Source organism: Acomys russatus, chromosome 7 (assembly GCF_903995435.1).
Source record: "Acomys russatus chromosome 7, mAcoRus1.1, whole genome shotgun sequence".
NCBI lineage: Eukaryota > Metazoa > Chordata > Mammalia > Rodentia > Muridae > Acomys > Acomys russatus.
Window position 1 is genome coordinate 49,528,602 of NC_067143.1, and position 20,063 is coordinate 49,548,664.

At 44.9% G+C, this 20,063-nt stretch overlaps 1 protein-coding gene across 5 annotated transcripts in view; it reads right to left on the reverse strand.

The window, feature by feature from the left end:
* Positions 1 to 1,143: 1,143 nt before the first annotated feature.
* Positions 1,144 to 20,063, reverse strand: part of Aamdc (adipogenesis associated Mth938 domain containing) — a 44,429-nt gene continuing 25,509 nt past the window's right edge. The window contains exons 1-4 of one of the 5 annotated variants that reach the window (XM_051148973.1): positions 17,236 to 17,333; positions 10,210 to 10,359; positions 4,573 to 4,668; positions 1,144 to 1,291 (exon numbers count right to left, since the gene is read on the reverse strand). In XM_051148973.1, coding sequence (XP_051004930.1) covers positions 1,151 to 1,291; positions 4,573 to 4,668; positions 10,210 to 10,341 — 369 coding nt within the window. In that variant the 5' untranslated portion in view covers positions 10,342 to 10,359; positions 17,236 to 17,333 and the 3' untranslated portion in view covers positions 1,144 to 1,150. Of the gene's footprint in view, positions 1,292 to 4,572; positions 4,669 to 10,209; positions 10,360 to 13,914; positions 14,036 to 17,235; positions 17,334 to 20,063 lie in introns of those variants that run through there. The other 4 variants (XM_051148970.1, XM_051148974.1, XM_051148972.1 and 1 more) reach the window with 4 other exon arrangements.

Below are 20,063 nucleotides of genomic sequence, written 5' to 3' on the forward strand. Positions count from 1 at the left end.
TGTAATAACCATAAAATGAAGCTCGCTGGGTTACCTTGGCTCCTCTAATGGAGTGATGACGACAATGGTACCTCTGGTTTATTGAGTCCTTACCACACGCCAGGCAATGAGCTAAGAGCTAGTGTGAATTATCTCTTGTAACGCCTACAGTGGTACAGGTACTATCTGACAGATGCAACAGTGAAGCTCAGGGATTAAATAAAGGCCTCCCAGTGACTGGCAGTGAACTGACTTCAAGACCAAGGCTATCAGACAACAAAGCCTGCACTCAAAACCCTTCTCCCCACTCCCACCTCCCCATGCTGTTATTTTGAAACAGGGTCTTTTTCTGTACTCCAGATGGCCTGGAAGTCATCATGTAGCCTAACTTGGCTCAAGATCAAACCCTGTGCCCCTGGTTCTGGAATGCTCGGAGTACAGCTATGTGCCACTATACTCAGCTTTTATGGTTCTTTAAAATGGGGATAAAAATAGGAGCTGGACAGACAGCTCAGAGGTTAAGAGCACTAGCCACTCTTCCAGAGGAGCTGAGTGGAACCCTAGCACTCATGTGGTAGCTCACAGCCATCTGTAACGCCAGTTCTACAGGATCTGACATTTTCTTCTGGCCTCTCACATACATGATACCCAAACATACATACAGACAAAACATCTAAACATATGTGCTGGCTATGTCAACTTGACACAAGATTAAGGCCTCTGGCAAGATCTTTTGTTTTGTTTTATTTATTTTTTTGAGAAGGATTTCTGTGAGTTTGAGGCCAGCCTTGTCTACCTAGCAAGTTCCTGGAAGATCCTGTTCAAATCCCTCATCTCCCACTGCCCTCACAGCTCTCCAAAAATTGGATTAATGGTTAAAGGTTCCAAACTGTGGTGAGGTCTTTAATGCTCTCAACTTTTTCTTTGGCCTTTAATTTTGTATGAGGATTCTCATCCTTTGAACCTAATACATAGTACATTACTAAACTTCAGGAGATATCGCTTTCTGGCTTAAGCAACCTGAAGGGCAAGAACTTCACCTTAGCTGCCATCAGTCTCCCCAGGAACATGAACGTGTCTTCAAAATACACAGTGGAGGCTGGTGTGGAGACTGGTAAGACAGAGAACCAAGGGGTGGTTGTTCAGTGATTTATTTTCCTCTGTGGGCCCATCAGCAGGTGGAGTGGAAAACGCCTCCCACCCTTACCCCTTGGGCAACCAGAGCATTGTACTCCTTCACTGCCTGCTCTGTCTGGAGGACCCGCACATCAATGCCCTGCTTCTCCAGGTACTCCACAGTGGATGGAGGCACCTGGAAAGAAGAAGAGATGAATAAGAAGGGGGAGAGGGGCCCCGGAACTTCTTTTCCTGAAATAAGGCAAATGTGCTTTACAGAATTAGAAAGAACACCTGTCACTTCTCAATCATCTAGTGTGTCACCATTCCAAAGATTGGCAGGGAGCCCCAGTGAGTTTCAGAAAAGCCTCTGTGGAGCTGGCATTATCCTGCAGTGGCTCAGAGTGTATGAGCATGCATGAGGCCCTGTGTTCACTCCCCAGTACCAGGGTGGGAAACACAGACCACTGTCAACTTCTCAAGTCTCACTACACCCACACTTTAGCCACAGTGAAGGGGATGTGCAGTATTTTTGAGTCAACCTTGGACTGAAGCTCTTCCAGCACTGTAATTCTGAGTAAGGACTCAATCTAGCATTCATTCCTATGTTTATAAATCAAGCTCACAGGGTTGTTATGAAAACCGAGTTAAGGAATAAAAAATGTCTGGCAGCCAGGCGGTGGTGGCACAAGCCTTTAATCCCAGCACTCAGGAGGCAGAGGCAGGCAGATTGCTGTGAGTTCAAGGCCAGCCTGGTCTACAAAGTTGGTCCAGGACAGTCATGGCCACACAGAAAAACCCTGTCCTGAAAAGAAAGAAAGAAAGAAAGAAAAGAAAAGAGAAAGAAAAAAAGAAAGAAGGAAAGAAAATTTTTGGCATGGTGCATATTCCATTCCGCATAAAATTGTTAAAGTTTGATCAGTCAGTCCAACTTAAGTCTAAAGCTGAACTTTCCCATGTGCCAAACCAAAAGACCTTCCACCAGCTTTTTAAAAGTGTCAAACCCTCCACTTTCCACTAAGGTGGGGCTAACAAGATGTATATCAGATTGTATGAATGTCATTGACACTGTGCATACTCTGCAACTCAAATGTCTTCTCAGAGTGGCCTTTGTGGACCAATCAGAATCAGCCTCTCTCCCCCAATGCACCATTTTGTTAACAGTATTTATTATCTGAAGTTATCTTGTTTGGCTTTGTACACTAATTTTTTAGATTTAATTTATTATTTTATGTGTATGGTGTTTTACTATGGACACTGAATGCAACTGGTACACAGACATACATGTAGGCCAAATAATCTCTGTGAGTTTGAGGCAAGCCTAGTGTACATAGTGAGTTGCAGGACAGCCAGGGATACAAAATGAGACCTTGTCTCAAAAAACAAACAAAACTGGATAGTGGTGGCACACACTTTTTATATATATTTTTAAGATTATATTATTATGTATACAGTGTTGTCTGCTTGTTTTACCTGCAAGCCAGAAGAGGGCACCAGGTTACATTATAGATGATTGTGAGCCACCATGTGGTTGCTGGGAATTGAACTCAGGACCCTTAGAACAGCAGGCGGTGCTGAGCCATCCCTCCAGCCCGTGGCACACACTTTTAATCCCAGTACTTGGAAGGCAGAGGCAGGTGGATCTCTGTAAGGTTGAAGCCAGCCTGGTCTACAGAGGGAGCTACAGGACAGCCAGGGCTGTGTTACACAGAGAATCTGTGTTGAAAAGCTCTGTTATCCTGTCTTGAAAAAACAAACTAAAACAAACAAACAAAACAAAAGGAAAACTGAAAAACAACACCTAAAACAAACAAACCAGTTGGGAGTGGTGGCGCATGCCTTTAATCCCAGCACTCAGGAGGCAGAGGCAGGCAGATCTCTGTGAGTTCAAGGCCAGCCTGGTCTACAAAGTGAGTCTAGGACAGTCAACGCTACACAGAGAAACCCTGTCTTGAAAAACAAAACAAACAAGACAAAACAAACAAACCAAAAGAGGAATATCATCTCTATAACTACACTTATATATTTTAAGTATTTTCTACAGCTCAGACACTGTTCTAGGCACTGAGGACTGAGATAAATAAGGCACACAAGGCTGAGCAATTAAGAGCACCTGTTGGAACCAGGTTCGATTCCCACTACCCACATGGTAGCTCACAACTGTGACTCCAGTTGCAGGCATCTGCTCCTTTTGGCCTCCATAGGCACCAGGCACAAACATAGTGCAAAGATGATCATGCAGGTAAAACAACTACACATAAAATAGAAATCAATAAATCTTTTTAAAGTCACAAATATTTTAAAATTTTATTTTGTGTGTATGGGGTTTTTGCCAGTATGTATGTCTACACAGTACATTTGTACCTAGTGTCCGTGGAGAGCAGAAGAGGGTATTATATCCCTGGAGCTGGGGTTAGAGGTGGGTGCGAGCCATTGGGTGGGTCCTCCCCAAGTGCTCTTCACTGTTGAGCCGTCTCTTTTGGGCTGCTTAATCCTTTGCCTGGATTCTGGAGAACTGAACACAGGTCACTGTGTTTGCAAGGCAAGCACTTCATCAACTGAGTTACCACTCTGAAGCTGAGATGACTCTTGAATGTTTTACAATAAGCAGATATTATTTCTACAAATGAAATGAAATATAAATGTATTTTCTGAAAGCAGCAAAGATATAACTTGAAAAGAAAGAAAAAGAAATACTATAAAATAAACTATCAAAATGTAAAGTAGTGAGCTGGGCACAGTGGCCGATGCTTCTACATTCAGCACTTGGAAAGTAAAGGCAGGAGGACCACAGTCAAGATCCAGGACAGTCAGGGATACAAAAGAAGATCCAGTCAAACATAAAATAAAAATGATATGGAACCGTAGCTGGAGCTCAGTTGGTAGAGTGTTTGCCTCGCATGCGTGGAGCCCTGAGTTAATCCCTAGCATGCGTGAACTGTGACAGTGCATGCCTGTACACTTAGCATTCAGCTTGTAGGGGCAAGAGGCCCAAAAATTCAAAGACCAACTATAGTTATGTACTTATTTAATGGCTTTTTCAGCCAAAAATGGACCTCATGTGTACTGGGGTTCTATCAGAGTACATCGCCAAGTGGCATTCGGCTGTGCACGCGTACACTATGAGGTTCACACAGGGACAAAGTCACATGACAAGGCACGGCTCAGAGTGAATCCCCACTGTTGACCCACACATGACTGTGACTTGGTAACTGAAGAACCTGAGAAATTCTGGAATTGAGGTATTGGTGAGAAATAGCTGAAACAACACAATCAGGGTTGGGCACATAGACTTGGAGAGCCCAATACTACAAAGTGGAGCAGTGTACACAGTCTTACTCATCCGGGGCCACTTACTGCTCAGCAAAACGAGAGACATGATGTTTAGAGGTGAACTAATGAAGGAAATACCGATCAAAGCTAAGGTCCAAGAGGTAAGTGCCTGTTCTCAGGGATGCTGTAGACACCAGAACCTACCTTCAAGGCCTCACTCATGCCTCTGCCAATCACAAGAGTCTGCACACCCCTCTCGGCAACTTCCTTTACATCTGCAGGCTGCACCCCAGGAGAATGCTGGGTATGGGGAGAAAGCAGAAAGGCACTAGTCTTTCTTCACAATAGACTGCTTGAGAATTTTTTATTTTAAGTGTATTCATCTTTTGCCATCATGCGTGGAAGCACAGCATGTGTGTGCCTGGTGGCCACCAAGGCCAGAAGAAGGTATTTGATCCACGGTAGTCACAGGCAGTTGTGAACTGTCATGGGAGTGCTGGAAACTAAACCCCAGGTCCTCTGGAAGAGCAGCAGATGTTCAGCTACTGAGCCATCGCTCCAGCCTCTACAATAGACATTCATATGGGGTTCTTTCTCGAGATGTCTATTGAGATTTACTCTCTGCTAAGCACAGTCTCAGATCATGAGCATGGGAATAACAAAACAGATGCAGTGCTGTGTCCAAGGAGTTCCAAGTCTAGTGAGAAACACAGAGGATCTCTTTTCTCTTCCCCCATCTCTATTTCAGGCAGAGCTGCTGCAGCTCACACTGGCATCAGACTCAGTCGACAGTCTATCTTTAAACTCCTGACCCTTCTGCCTCTGGCTATGCTGTGTTGTGTCACAGCGGCCAGCAGGCACTTTCAGTGGGATGACAAGCAGGGTTAGCAAGCAAGTTCAGGGGCCAGGGAATGTCTCAGCGGTTAAGAGGGTGTACTGCATGCTTGTAATCTCAGCACTCGAGGGAAGAGGCAGGCAGACAGCTGTGAGCTTGAAGGCAGCAGGGTCTACAAAAGCAAGTCCAGGACAGCCAGGGTTACACAGAGAAATCCTGTCTTGAAAAAACAGAAACAAACAAACAAAAAACCATAATAAATAAATTGTGTTATGCCCAGTAACTGGCCTATATATAAGTCCCATTTCATAGGAAATTCTCTTTCCATCTCTCTCCTCTTCTTCCACTGGAGAGCTAAAAGTCTAAGACAGAGAAGACAGAATAAAGTATTTAAAAAATACTTAATTAAAAGTGAAAAACAAAACCTATGGGTTGTAGAGATGAGTCAGTGGTTAAAAGTGCAATCATCACTCGGGAGGCAGAGGCAGGCGGATCGCTGTGAGTTCGAGGCCAGCCTGGTCTACAAAGTGAGTCCAGGATGACCAAGGCTACACAGAGAAACCCTGTCTCGAAAAACCAAAAAAAAAAAAAAAAGTGCAATCATACCTCTTAAGTGTTTATCTTAAAATCTTCAAATGAAAACTCATGTTTACATAATTTTTTTCTTCCCAAGACAGGGAATCACTATGTAGCTCTGGCTGTCCTAGGGCTCACTCTGTGGACCAGGCTGGCCTGGAACTCACAAAGATCTGCCTGCCTCTGCCACCCAAATGCTGGGATTAAAGATGTGTGCCACCGCACCTGGCCTCACACAAAAGCTTTCATGTAGTGTTCATAGTGCTTTCATTCACAGTGGCCTATAGATGAAAACAACATAAACGATCATCAGCTGGTTAATAAACTGATTTGTTACAGGTTGGCCCATGGACTGTAGTCATCAGCAAGAAGGAACAGTTTAATGGTGCACATGTGAACAGGCCTGGACAGCTAAACTGAAAAAAGGCCTGTTTATGAGACAATGGTATTTGTTAGATTCCTGATTTTAATCATTGCCTTTTAACTATGGAAGAGAACACCAGTCACAAAATAAAAGATAAATCTTTATCTTGGGACAGAATACAGAGCTGAGAGACTCTGAAGACTATCTCCAGTTTCTTTGTTTTCTATAAAAGGCACAAGAAATTTAGAGAATTAGATTGTTTTCTTAAAAAATATTTAAGCTTGTGGGCTGGAGAGATAGCTCCGATGATTAAGAGCACTCTCGTAGTCTGGGCGTAGTAGTGCGCACACCTTTAACCCCAGCACTCAGGATGTAGAGGCGGATGGATCTCTGTGAGTTTGAGACCAGCCTGGCCAACAAAAGTGAGTTGCAGGACAGCCAGAGCTACATAGTGAGAACCTGTCTCCAAACAAACAAGCTGCACTTGTCTTCCAGAGAACCCAGTTTTAAGTCTATGCACCTACATGGTGGCTCACAACTGTCTATAACTCTAGTCCCAGGACATCCTATACTCTCTTCTGGTATCTGTGGACACTGTGTGCAAGTGGTACATGGAAATACATGTAGGCAAAACACTGGCACACACAAAAAAATTAAATTAAAAATTATTTATGCTTTACAAATGTTTATGAATTTTTATGTGTAGGTGCTTTGCTTATATAAATATCTGTGTACCATGTGCATACCTAGTGTCTGTTGAAGCCAGAAAGGGGTGTCATATCATCCTAGAAAAGGAATTAGTTACAGACAGTTATGAGACAGGATGTGGATGCTGGGACTCAAAACCAGGTCCTCAGGATGAGAAACAAATGCTCTTAACCTCTGAGACATCTCTTCAGACCCAGGTTGTAATGTTTTAAAATTACTTAAACATTTTAAAGGGCAAAATTTAAAAAAAGACATATTCACATGATTACAACTATTTTGTTTTATAAATTTAAGTGATTCATTCATTTTTTTAATGTGCATTGGTGTTTTGCCTGCATGTATGTCTGTGTGAGGTTGTCTGATTCCCCCGGCATGGAGTTACTGTCTATAACTCCATGAACTGCCATGTGGATGCTGGGAACTGAACCTGAGTCTTCTGGAAGAGCAGCCAGGGCTCGTAGTCATTGAGTCATCACTCCAGCTCTATGATGACAATAAAATAATTGGATCTGATGTTCTTTTTAGTCCCATATTCTGTGATCAGTCCTAGATCCACCCTGAATTTAACAAATAGGATTTAGAGAATTCCCCCCCCCCACCCCCTTTTTTTTTCCTGGAGCTATGACCACAGCAAGTGTTTAATAGAATCATAGATCGGGGTTGAAGAGCTTCATCTTTCCTTAAATAAATGCACTTATGCAAATACCTGTGCAATTATTTTATTTAACAAACTGTTTTGAGTAGAGCCATGAATCCTAAACTCATAGGGCTCACACTGTCTTATTGCTGGAACTATCACACTGACTACTAGAAACTGACTACATAGAAACATAGTGCAGGGGTGTAAGGAGTGCAAAACTATAATCGTCTGGAGACTCAGACTAGAGTTGTCCCATCAGAGTCAGTGGATCAGTGGAACACGTGTGATGAATTCAGCTGCTGTTGTTACTATCCTGCAGGCCCACAGTGTCCTGTATTGAGCAATAAAAGATAACAGCAGGGGCCTAGGGATCCAGGCATTGGGGGTAATTACTCTCAGCTTCGTGTGGAATCTGGAATTGGAGCATCACACTGTTACTACGGCATCATCAGCCTGCCCTCAGCTCCTCTATGCTTCCAGTTCCTTGAGGCAACTACCAAGACTCTCATTGAGCATGATTCCATTCTTTATTAAGAGACTTTTATGACACAGCCCAGGGTTGTAAAGCTCACTGTTTTTTCTCGAGCAAAAGCTATTAATTGTAGAACAGTGTCTTGCCTACTACCCGTTATAGCAACTAAACAAGAGGATTTTATAATCAAATTGAAAAGGAAATATGCTTAGATTAAACTATCAAAAAACCATTCCCTTCAACCAAAATTAAAGGCTTGTCAGTGGCTAGGAGTACAATTAGCTGGCTACAAGTGATAAAAGTAGGCTCTGTAAGGGAAGGTCAAAGGATTGTTGGAATCTATGCCCTGCAGATACTGTCTGAGTTGTGTTCTCACTGTCCTTGCCTGAATGAACAGCCTCCTGACTGATCTCTAACTGGCTGTTTTTCTGCCACAGCCTGGTGAAACTTCCACATTCTAGCCTTGGGCCACAGAAGCCCTGAGTTTCACTTGGGACAATCTTCCTTTGGTCCCACTAATAAGGGGAGGTTGAAATGGCCTTCTGCTGCATGCTTGATCAGCATTCTCTGGAACGGGATGTCCTATAGGGTAGTGCGTAAGATTCAGAAGCAAAGGATGCCAAGTCTAAATCCTGCATCTGTAAGACCCACACATCAAGAACTTGCAATGTCCCCCTCGCACCTCAAAGCAAGTGGCTGATCTGGCCTAGAATTTTGCTCCCTAAGGGCTAAATTCCTGACAACAAAATATTAGGTGGAGCTCAGAGAGTTCCGCTGAGGAGGGAGATGAAGGAGTAGAGGAGTCAGAGGGATTGGGACACACGAGGAGAACACAGCCCACAGGATCAACTGCCCAGGACTCAATGGAACTCAGAGATGAGGGAGCCTGTAGGGGTCTGATCTAAGTCCTCTGCATATATGTTACGACTGAGTAGCTTGATACTCTCGGGGGAGTCCTGACAGTGTGATCAGGGTCTTTGCTTGACCCTTTGCCTTCTAGTAGGACCCTTTTCCTCCTAAAGGGTTGCCTTGTGCAGCCTTGATGTGATGATGGTTTGTGCTTGGCTTTACTGTAGTTTGTTATGCGTGTTTGGTTGATGTCCCTGGTTGATGTCCCGGGGAGGCCTACTTTTCTCTGAGGGGAGGTGGAGGGGGTGTAGATCTGAAGGAGAGGGAAGATGGGAGGGAGAGGCTGCAGGGAGGGACAACTGTGGTCAGATGTAATACATAAGAGAGAAAGAGAGAGAGAGAGAGAGAGAGAGAGAGAGAGAGAGAGAGAAGACAGGGGCTAGAGAGATGGCTCAGAGGTCCTGAGTTCAATTCCCAGCAACCACATGGTGGCTCACAACCATCTATAATATCATCTGACTAATGCCCTCTTCTGATAGGCAGACAGACATACATGCAGGCACAGAACTGTATACATAATGAAAAATAAATTTTCAAAAAAGATGAAAACTGGCTAAATTCTGGGGTTTTTTTTCCAAAACATATTTATTTAAAACTGTGGAATTTGCTGGGTATGGTGGCACACGCCTTTAATCCTAGCACTCTGGAGGCAGAGGCAGGCAGATTGATGAGTTCGAGGGCAACTTGGTCTACAAAGTGAGTCCAGTACAGCCAAAGCTACACAGAGAAACCCTGTCTCGAAAAAAACCAAACCAAAACCATAAATAAATAAACAAACAAATGGGAAAAAACCAACTGTGGAATTTAATAAAGCATCACTTCTCAAGATTACAAAAAAACAATTAGTGTTTTCCAGGAGCTGGAGATGCGAGATAGAGAAAGCAGCACTGTGTGCTCAGGGTTGCAGGGGTTCTTATGGGGGCTAATAATAGTAACTGTACTAACCTATGCATATGAATTGAATTTCGGGCCCATTATATTACATGTGTAGTTTATTTTGTGTGTATGGGTGTTTTGCCTACATGCATGTCTGTGTACCATGTACAAGGCTAATGCGGGAAGAGGCTAGAAGAGTGTTAGACACCCTGAAACTGAAGTTACAAATGGTAGTGAGCTGCTATGTGAGTGCTGGAGATTGAATCCAAGTCCTCTGGAAGAGTAGCCAGTCTCTTTAACTGCTGAGCCATCTCTTCAGTCTTACACTTCAGATGGGTAAGTTTAATAGTGATGGATACATTTCGCAGGGAACAGGGAGAGAGAATAACTTGCCTGTTGAGGTTGGAAGTTACTAGACCAGCCTCCTGCAATGCCAACCAATCTCACCGCTAGAGTCTTACCTCAGTTCCTGTTTCTCTCCAATCCCAAGCCCGACTGCCTCCTGGCCACACTTTGCAATCCTTATAGGTTAAGGTAGAGCCTTGCACTTTCATCTGTCCCCAAGAGAGGGAAGCAATTTTAGGGGAAGCCATAAGTAACTGAGCTGAAATCTGAAATTAAAAGAGAAAGTGCTAAGTCAGCCACCAAGGAAAGTTGAAACAGCTCCAAAATTCAGAGGTAGAAAGCCCCAATTCTCCACCACATGAGAGGGACCATACAGTGGGGGAGGAGGTCCCTCTCAGTCATAGACCTAGGGGAAGGGGATAGGGTGAAAGCAGGAGGGAGGGAGGAATGGGAGGATACAAGTAATGGGATAACAATTGAGTTTTAATCTGAATAAATTGATTTTTTAAAAAAACCAATATTTTTTGTTTGTTTGTTTTGTTTTTTGAGACTAACAAGATTCTAACCCCACTGTGTATACAGGTCTTTTAACTGAGTATTTTACCTAAGACATATACATTATTCTTGGGATCCTCAATCATGCAAGCACAGAAAGCAGATAAGACAATTATTTCTCAGACTCCAGAGGTAAACCTCAGGATATTTTATTAGAGATAAAGTCTGGAAATGGATATTTACCTCATTATGATGTAATGAGGAGGTGGCATGGCCTACCTCAATATAAACACCACAGCTGAAAAAAATCCTATTCAACTCAACCTGTGCTGTAATCTTGCAGATGTGAATGTAAGTTTGAATGAGTAAGAATAAAATGGCCATTACTCGTTGCAGAAAATCACAAGGCAACCAGACTAGATTTAGAGAAGAAAGTCATTGAAGATATTTTTCCACATATTCATATTCATTTTAGAATCCATGAATGTTGAGCTGTCTCTTTGGCAGGGCCAACCTTGCAGAAGAACCTGGCATGTTTTCCTCTGGACACCCGGAAGCTGAGTAACTTCTATGTTCCTGAGATGCTCAGTTGAGATACCATTATGGGCAGGTTTCTTTTTTAAAGCTTTTATGGGTTTCCTTTGTCATAATAATCAGTAATGTCCTGAAGAGCAGTCACTGTCTTCCTACAGCTAAGCAGACTTTGTATGAATGAAACCCTTGGTCCCAAGGAGAGTAAGCCTTCACCACTGGGTGTATCAGCTCAACTACAGAGGGTTCTGGAGAGTAGCCATGTGACACTAGTGTGTAGTTTGGTAAGCAGTTAAAATTCTTTTGTTTAAAAATGTTTTTTATTCTTTTGATTTTTCAAGACACAGTTTCTCTGTGTAGCCTTGGCTGTCCTGGACTAACCTTGTAGACCAGACTGGACTCGGACTTAGAGAGATCAGCACCACTCCCAAGCTTTTTAGGGCACCAGATCTCATTATGAATGGTTGTGAGCCACCATGTGGTTGCTGGGAATTGAACTCCTGACCTTTGGAAGTACAGTCAGTGCTCTTAACCTCTGAGCCATCTCTCTAAATGGCCTTGCCAGGAGGCTGCAGTGAGGAGAAATGGTAGTAAGTGGGGAGATGTTTCGCTCTATGTTTGAGAAAATACATAACCTTCAGTACAGGCGATTACAAAGCCACACTTTTACCCAACACTATTAATTACTAATGCAATTTTACTACTTCAATTTCTAAACACTCAGAACAAAAACCATGTAACAGAAAAGATAAGCAAGTATACTGTTTTGAGTACTATGAGAGGAAGACAAATTTAAAAACCATGGTTCCTGTTTTTGAGTCCATAATACTACACCACAGGAGAGAAGACATTCCAAGCATAGTGATGCACTCCTCTAATCCTGACACTTGGAAAGCAAAAGTAGCAGACCTCTGTGAGTTCAAAGTCATCCTATTTTACATAACAAGCTCTAGAACAGCTAGGGCTAGATAGAGATCTTGTCTCAATAAATAAATAGCTTTCCCCTCCTTTCCATAAATACAAGATAAAATGTTAAAACTATGTTGGGCGGGGGCTGGAGGTGGGGCTGGAGAGATGGCTCAGAGGTTAAGAGCACTGTCTGTTCTTCCAAAGGTCTTGAGTTTGGTTCCCCGTGTCACACCATCTATAATGAGATCTGGTGTCCTTTTCTGGCATGCAGGCACATATGCAGGCAGAACATTATATAAATAATAAATGAATAAATCTTAAAAAACAAACCAACCCAACTATGTTGAACATGGTAGTGTATGCCTTTAATCCAAGCAGAGGCAAGCTAACTGAGGCTAGGCAGGGCTACAAAGAGAGACTGTGTAAAAACAAATATTAACGTGTGTGTGTGTGTGTGTGTGTGTGTGTATGTAAGTGCACACTCCATGCCTGTGTAGAGGCTTGAACATCACATAGGAATTGCTTCTCTTCTGTAACCTTGTGGGATCCCAGTATTGAATTCAGGTAGCAGGCTTACCTGCTGAGCCTCTAGCTGCTGATACGTCTCCAAGAAAACCTTTGAAAAGCAGTATATTGAACTATGGGAGATAGTAAGTTGGTAAGAGCAGAAGATGTCTGTATCTTGAGGAAAGTGCTATGGTTTACAATACAAAATACCACAGGTGGCTTAAAGGACAGAAATTCCTTTTCTCAGTTTTGAAAGCTAGAATGTAAGATTAAGAGTCCAGCAGGGAACCAGGTGCGGTGGCAGGCCTGCAATCCCAGCAGAGGCCGGTGGATCTCCCGGTCTACAAATCAAGAGTCCAGGCAGCCAAGGATACACAGAGAAACCCTATCTCGAAAAATGAAAAACAAAAAACAAAAACAACAAAAATCCAGCAGAGTTGGTAGTTTACTTCAGGAGTATATCACAATTTACAAATTATTTTGGATATTTAACTGTTTTAATAAACAATAATACAAACATTGAGCAAAATTAAACAGAGTGTAGGCTAGTATGTAGCAATAAATTTATTACAGGTTTAATAAATAGCTGCAATTTTTATCTTTACATCACAATCATATATATGTGTGTGTGTGTGTGTCTGCTATTAAAATCCACAAATGGGGTTAATCTTCCTTTTACATTTATGTTTCCACTTTTTGAGATGGGACAGGGGGTTACCATGTAGCTCAGGTTGGTCAGGAACTCAGTGTACTCAATGTGGCTTCAAACTCAAGATCCTCTCCCCTGCCCCCACCTCTCCAGTGCTGGGCTATGTACCAATAACCTGCAACCAGTATTAAATTCTCATAATCTGTCTTCATCCAGAAAAGCAAGAGATGGTAACAGTACTGTGCAAGTATGTTGCTTATTTTTTCTGACAACAGGCTTTGTGAAGGCATGAGCTGGAGTTTGCTTTGCAGTAAAACACCTGTTATCTTTTGGGTGCTATACCTTTCAGACGCCTAAGGACTTTGCTCACATTCCAGTATGGGTTAGAAAAGCAGAAACTCCACCCTTAGCTATCAGTCCTCCTTGGATAAGCTTGTGAGCTGAAGTATAGTAAGAGAAAACTACAGCATTCACATTTTTTTTTTTTTTTTTTTTTTTTTTAGGATGTCATTTTACAACCTCATGAGAAAGTAGGAGGTGCAGTGCTTGGGTGGCTGAAGTACGGTGGCTAACTCATCTAATCCCAGCGCCAGCGCAGGGGAGGTAAAGACTGAGGGTCACTGCACGTTTGAGTCAAGTCTATAGAGTAAGATCTTCTCTAAAAAGCTGAACAGAAAAACCAAACAGAGACAAAACAAAACGGAAAAGGAAAACGCATGGGGGAACACACCTGTAATCCCAGCACTTGTTAGGTGGGGAGGAGGACCCAGAGGCATTCAAGGGGCCTCAGACACACAGTCAGTTAGAGATAAACCAGGACTCCTGGTAGCCTGTCTGAAAACAAAACCTGCTGAAAGTCAAGATAGAAACCAGATAAGGTTTATAATAGCGTGTAATAAAATTGTCCAATTCCTTTGAGGTGTCTTTTCATAGAAATTCTTTCACAAAGCTATAATTTAAAATATTGTGTGCCTGGATTTTAGTAAAATTAACGACTCTACAAAGGATTTTAGACTTCTGTTACTGTTACAAAATGGCTGATAAAGATGTAATCAGATTTTCTTTCTTTAACATTTTATATTTTCCATGTGTACGTTTATGAATGCATGTGTACCACAATATGCTTGTGGAGGGAAGAGAAGTCACAGGAGTCAGTTTCTCGTTTACCATGTGGGTTCCAGGCATCAAATTCCGGTCATCAGGTCTTTCATCACTGTACTATCTCACGGGCTTCTGGGTCAGATTTTCTTCACTTGGGCTCCCAGGTTCTCCCTTCCTCTTCTCCTACACCCCATTTTCCATTTGGAAACTTCTACTAAAATTCCCAGTTTGATATTTCCAATTTCCTTGGTTGCCTAAAATTCCTATTTTCCCACTTATTAAACCTTTGCTCACAATACTAATACAGGCCATATTTCCTTTTAATAACAAATATATTTATTATTCTATGAGTATATGTGTGTGCCTGAGTGCATGGACACTTCACTACCTATGTGCAGACGGCCTCAGAGGCCTGAAGGGGGGGGGGGGCATCAGATCCCGGAGAACTGGAGTTACAAGGGGTTGTGAGCAGCTGAGTCCTGAAATCTTACCTTAAGTCCTCTGGAAAGAGTGCTATTAACTGAAAGTCACCTTTTGCAGTACTTTCTTTCTCCCTTTGAAACGGTTTCAAGGCTAGCTTGAATTTCTTGAGATCTGCCTGCTTCAGCCTTCTGGTCCTAGGATGAAATACCCATGCTACCAAATTCTGCCACAACCATATTTTCTTTATTTTTAGAGCACTGATTGGTGTTTTGCCTGCATATTACGTCTGTGTGAGGGTGTCAGATCCCTTGGAACTGGAATCACAGACAGTTGTAAGTTGCCATGTGGGTGCTGGGAATTGTATCCGGGTCCTCTGAACGAGCATTCAGTGCTCTTAAACCCCGTCTCAAACAACAACAACAACAAAAACAACAACAAATCTTTGTTTAGTCACCCATTTTCTTTCTTTTTATTTTTGGCTTTTCAAGTCAGGGTTTCTCTGTGTAGCCTTGGCTGTCCTGGACTTGCTTTTTAGACCAGGCTGTCCTAGAACACACAGACCTGTCTCTGCCTCCATAGTGCTAGGATTAAAGGTGTGCGCCATCACCGCCCAGCTACATTTTATTTTATGTGATTTAGAAAATGGGTTGCTTTAGTTTTAGGAAGTAGATATTATGTGAGTTTTAAATACAGTCTTAAAATTTTGGCATAAAGTAATAAATTGTAGGCTAAATATAACTGGATTCAATCTAAATTATAAGAACATCTTTTTTAAAAAATTTTTATTAATTTATTCATATTACATCTCAATGGTTATCCCCTCCCTTGTATCCTCCCATTCCTTCCTCCCTCCCATTTTCCCCTTACTCCCCTTCCCTATGACTGTGACTGAGGGGGACTTCCTTCCCCTGTATATGCTCATAGGGTATCAAGTCTCTTCTTGGTGTTTTGTTTTTGTTTTTATAAGAAGAAAGTTCCAGTTCTTTGAAACAGTCTCACTATATAGTCCTGACTGGCCTGAACTCAGAGTTCTTCCTGCCTCTGCTCCTTGCCTACCGGGATGAAAGAAGTGCTCCACTTGCCAGGACAAAAACGACACTTTAAAGAGCATATGATGTGGCAGAGAACGACACTAACCACTTTAATGTGAATTATCCACGCTGTAGATACTATTACCTCACTTTACCAAAGTTCAAAGAAATGATGAAACTGCAGAAGGTTATACAGTAATTAGGGGTAGGACTCAAGTCTGGGTCAAGTCAAGATTCCGGCTCCTAAGTATACTGTTTTCCCAAGCTCCAAGTTCTGTTTCACATTGTTTATTTTCCCCGTCTGGGATTCTTTCTGGAAGAATGCCACATCTTACTCCGCAATGGAGTAGAACTCTGCTTCCTCGCAAACTCACTGCAGTTTCCCAGTCTCCCAGCTCTCTCACGTAGAATGCCCCCCCCCCCCCCCCCCAGAGCCTGAGCCAAGCAGAGTCTTGCATCTTGGGTCCCGACGGTTAACCATATAGAGCGTGGTTTCTCTGATTCTATCACCCAGAGAGGCAATTCCTCACCAGTGATTCTCAGAGTCCCTCAGGCCCTGGTCCCAAGGGGGGGGGGGGAGGGAGAGAGAGAGAGAGAGAGAGAGAGAGAGAGAGAGAGAGAGAGAGAGAGAGAGAGAGAGAGAGAGAGAGAGAGAGAGAGCGCGCGCGAGCGAGCGAGCTCTGGGCCTCTACAGAGATTTTTGTACTTCCGTGTTAACAGTTTCCGTCCAGCAAGGAAGGTCTTCAAAAAGGACCACCAAACAACTCAAACTAGCTTCAGGAAGTCCCTGAAACTGATCAGACTCATGAGGTCCCTCCCTGCCAGAGTAAACATTAAAAGATGAGAGAGAGAGTCCTTCTCAGGTCAAAGGTAGCTATGCTTGAAAAAACAAAAACAAAACAAACAAACAAACAAACAAACAAACCCTCTCAGACAAGCTGAGCCACTAAGACCCTGAGGGCAGACCAGCTGCACGGGTGAGGTTCAGACCTGAGTCGCTCGGAAAGGACACTCTTCAACCCACTGAGCTGCCTGCAGGCTGTGCAGTATGCTTGAGGTACCCAGCTTTTTACGATCTGTCACCCAAGCTGGGGTGGGCCTAGGTGATGCAGCTGTCTGTGAGCAATTTCCTGTAATTTCTGTAAGTAGCCCCTCACCCACACGCCCGTAAAAAGGAAACGTCCTAGTTCACCAAGTTGGACTCTGTTGTTTTCTGTCCTTTGGTCTGATGATGGTAGGTGCCTTAGCTGAGATGACACATGCCACCCCAGGAAAAGTTTTGTCACACAACACTCAGTAGAGGGCAAGAGCCCTCAGCAAACCGAGAGACTGCTCTCCAGGGTCCCGCGCCAAGCCCCAACCGCACCTTTTCCACGTTTCCTTTTCCTGACCTCTCCCCACAGTCGCATTCCCATCCGCCATTCTCTCTTTCTGAGTCTTAGTGTCCCTCTTCAACTTCTCTCTCTCTCCGTTCCCGGATCCCACAGAAAACTCACGCAGCGCTTCCGTTCTCGGCGGCTCCTCCAGGCGGCTCTATGCTTTACCTCTCGCCGCAGCTCGCAGAGTGGCTCAGGGAAACTACCAAACCTGATACAAGCCTCCGGGGGAAGGGGGGGGGAGGGAGGGAAAGCCGGCACACTAAGCCCCGCCCCCTCGTCCTCATTGGCTAATGTTCTCCGAAAGTCCCGCCCCCTAGGCTCGCAGCCCGCCTCTCCGCCCCGCTTCCCTTGTTTTCATTCCCCCTGTCACACGAGGCAGTGGCAATCCCGAAGTGGGAGGGGAAAAAGACGGAGGCGGCGAAGAGGGAAGGGGACGGGAAGAGGGCGGAAAGTGAAGGGCCTGAGAGAGCCTCTCTGTCCCTGATCGAGCTCAGTTCTCGACTGCTCCGGGCCGGCGTGGTATTGTGGGATCGCGGCGCCTGGCCCGAGACGCTCGCATCTTCAGGGGCGTCCTCTCGAGAGCGCCTCCTGTCGTCCGTGAGGCCGCCCTGCCATTCCTCGCCCCCCCCCCCAAAACTCCTCCCGCTGTCCCCCCCCATCCCCTCCTCCTCCATCCTCCAGTTCAAAATGGCGACGGCGGCGGCGGCGGCGGCAGCGGCGGCGGCAGCGGCGATGGCTCCTCCGGGCTGCCCGGGTTCGTGCCCCAACTTCGCCGTAGTCTGCTCCTTCTTGGAACGCTACGGGCCGCTGCTGGACCTGCCCGAGTTGCCGTTCCCAGAGCTGGAGCGGGTGCTGCAAGCGCCGCCGCCGGACATCGGCAACGGAGAAGGTAAGCGATCGGCCCGAACGCCCGGCGGGAAGCGGCCCTGGCGCGCTCTAGCTCTCCCCAGATATCCTGGGGCTCTGCTGCTGGCCCCCGCCAGGAACTGGGCTCCGCAGAGTAGAGACTCCGGGGAGCTCGAGGGGGGGGGTTCCTGGGTGCTGGGGAGGCGGGGCGGAGGCCCCCCTAGGGCCACCGTGCCCCGCGGGGACGGAGGTGGGGGCATCGCGGGCCGGGTGTGGGCTAGGGCCCAAGAATGGGCATTGTGCTGGACAAGACGCCCTGGGGCCGGGTCCCCCACGCCGATGTTGCCCCCAGTCCTTATCCTTTTAGGTGGCGGGGGAAGGGGAGCGCAGGTTCCGGCCAGCTTTGCGCTTTTCTCTTCCCCTCCTCCCACCAATCCACCCCACGGTCTCCGGGGAGGCTGGGCCCATCTTCTCCCGGCGCCCCCTCTGCTCACTCCACCTGAGTGGGCGGGGGCCAGCGGACACTCCACACTCTCCCGGTGGTGGGAACTCCCCGGAGGGAGTCGGCTTCTGCCTCTTCCAGTACCCTGGAGGGTTAGTCTAACCCCCCAAACTCCTTCCTCCTTTGGGAGATCTGTTCCTCCAACCAGGGAGGGGGCTTCCCCCCATTCTCGCGCAAGGAGGGGGAAAAATGAAGTCGGCACAGCTTCTCCACTCTGGGGAGGAGAGGGTTAATTCTCCTCCTCCATAGTTTTTCTCCTCGCCACCTCCCCCAAAATAATAGAGAAGCATCTCCCCACTTTTCTCTCTATCCCTTCCCCCTATCTCGGCTACAAGGCTTGGGGGAAGAAGTCACTCTTCCATTTGCTGGGTGGGGTGGGGTGGTTAGACTGTAGGCTGGAGGAGGGGCTCAGACGGCAGGGGAAACAGTTGAAGAAGGTGCTTGTTGCTCATGTTTCTCTCTCTCTGGTGCCGCTGGTCTATTATTGGTGTTCGCAAGTGGTGCTCCTTCTACATAAGGCCACCGCGCGGGTGCAGGGCGCATGCTCTGCCCGGCCCCATTGAAACTTCCTGCTGCTGCTGGTGGTTCTTTGGCTTGAGCATCTCAGCGCTGTGCCTGCTGCTGGCAGTCTTCACACACGGAACGCTGACCCTCTCTCCCCGGTTAATCCCGATCCATGCCGCTCTTTTTCGGGTACTTTTATTTCCCTTAGAGAGGGCTTATTTGTGTACTCCTAACATTGCCTTTGTCTGAGTACAGCCCTTGGCAGAAGAAGAAACGTTCTTCCAAGTAGGACTTTTTTCTTTCCCCTTTCTTTTGATCTGTGCCTAGATGACCAGGGTGGACTGGGTATTGTGTGAGACATAACAGCTGTGACCTTCCTAAGAAAGCAGAGTTGCTTTCCTGTTCTCCGTGGAAATGAAGTTCCCGATCTGATTTTAAGGAAAGAGTACCTGGAGAGAAAATGTGTGATATATGACTTTATTAATGAATAACCGTACAGCAGTCTCTTTTGCCCTGGAACTCTGTAGACCCTACTGGTCTGGAACTCTTAGAAATCCTCCTGCCTCAGCCGGCCACATGCTAGGATTAAAGGCATCCCTTACCACACCAGACTCAATGTCTCTTTACCTGTTCACATCTCTGACTATAAAAGTCTAATCTTTTTAAAACTTTGAAATCAGAGGGTGGTTAAATTATTTTAGATAAAGTTTTCTGCAGATTTTTTTTAACATTATTAAGCTTCTAGTGTATTAATTTCATTACATTCTTTTTGAAGAAAATAGTCACTATGAAGTAGCATACCCTTAATTTTAAGATATTTAAGAAATATTAGTAATTTTGTCAGAGAGAAAGTATAAGAACTTGAGGGGAAACTGATGGTACATTGTTTTTAGAGTTTATTTGGACCAAGTTAAGTGTCAGCCATAGTTTTTTGTTTTGTTTTGTTTTAGGGTGCCATTATATTTTGAATAACAGATAAAATTGCATTCCCTTAAATTTTGATCTGTGCGCTTACTTTGTGTTAGTACTGGAAGAAAAAATTATTAGGGTCTGTTTGCTATTTCTAGCGTTGAGCTTTGGGCCATCAGCTAAG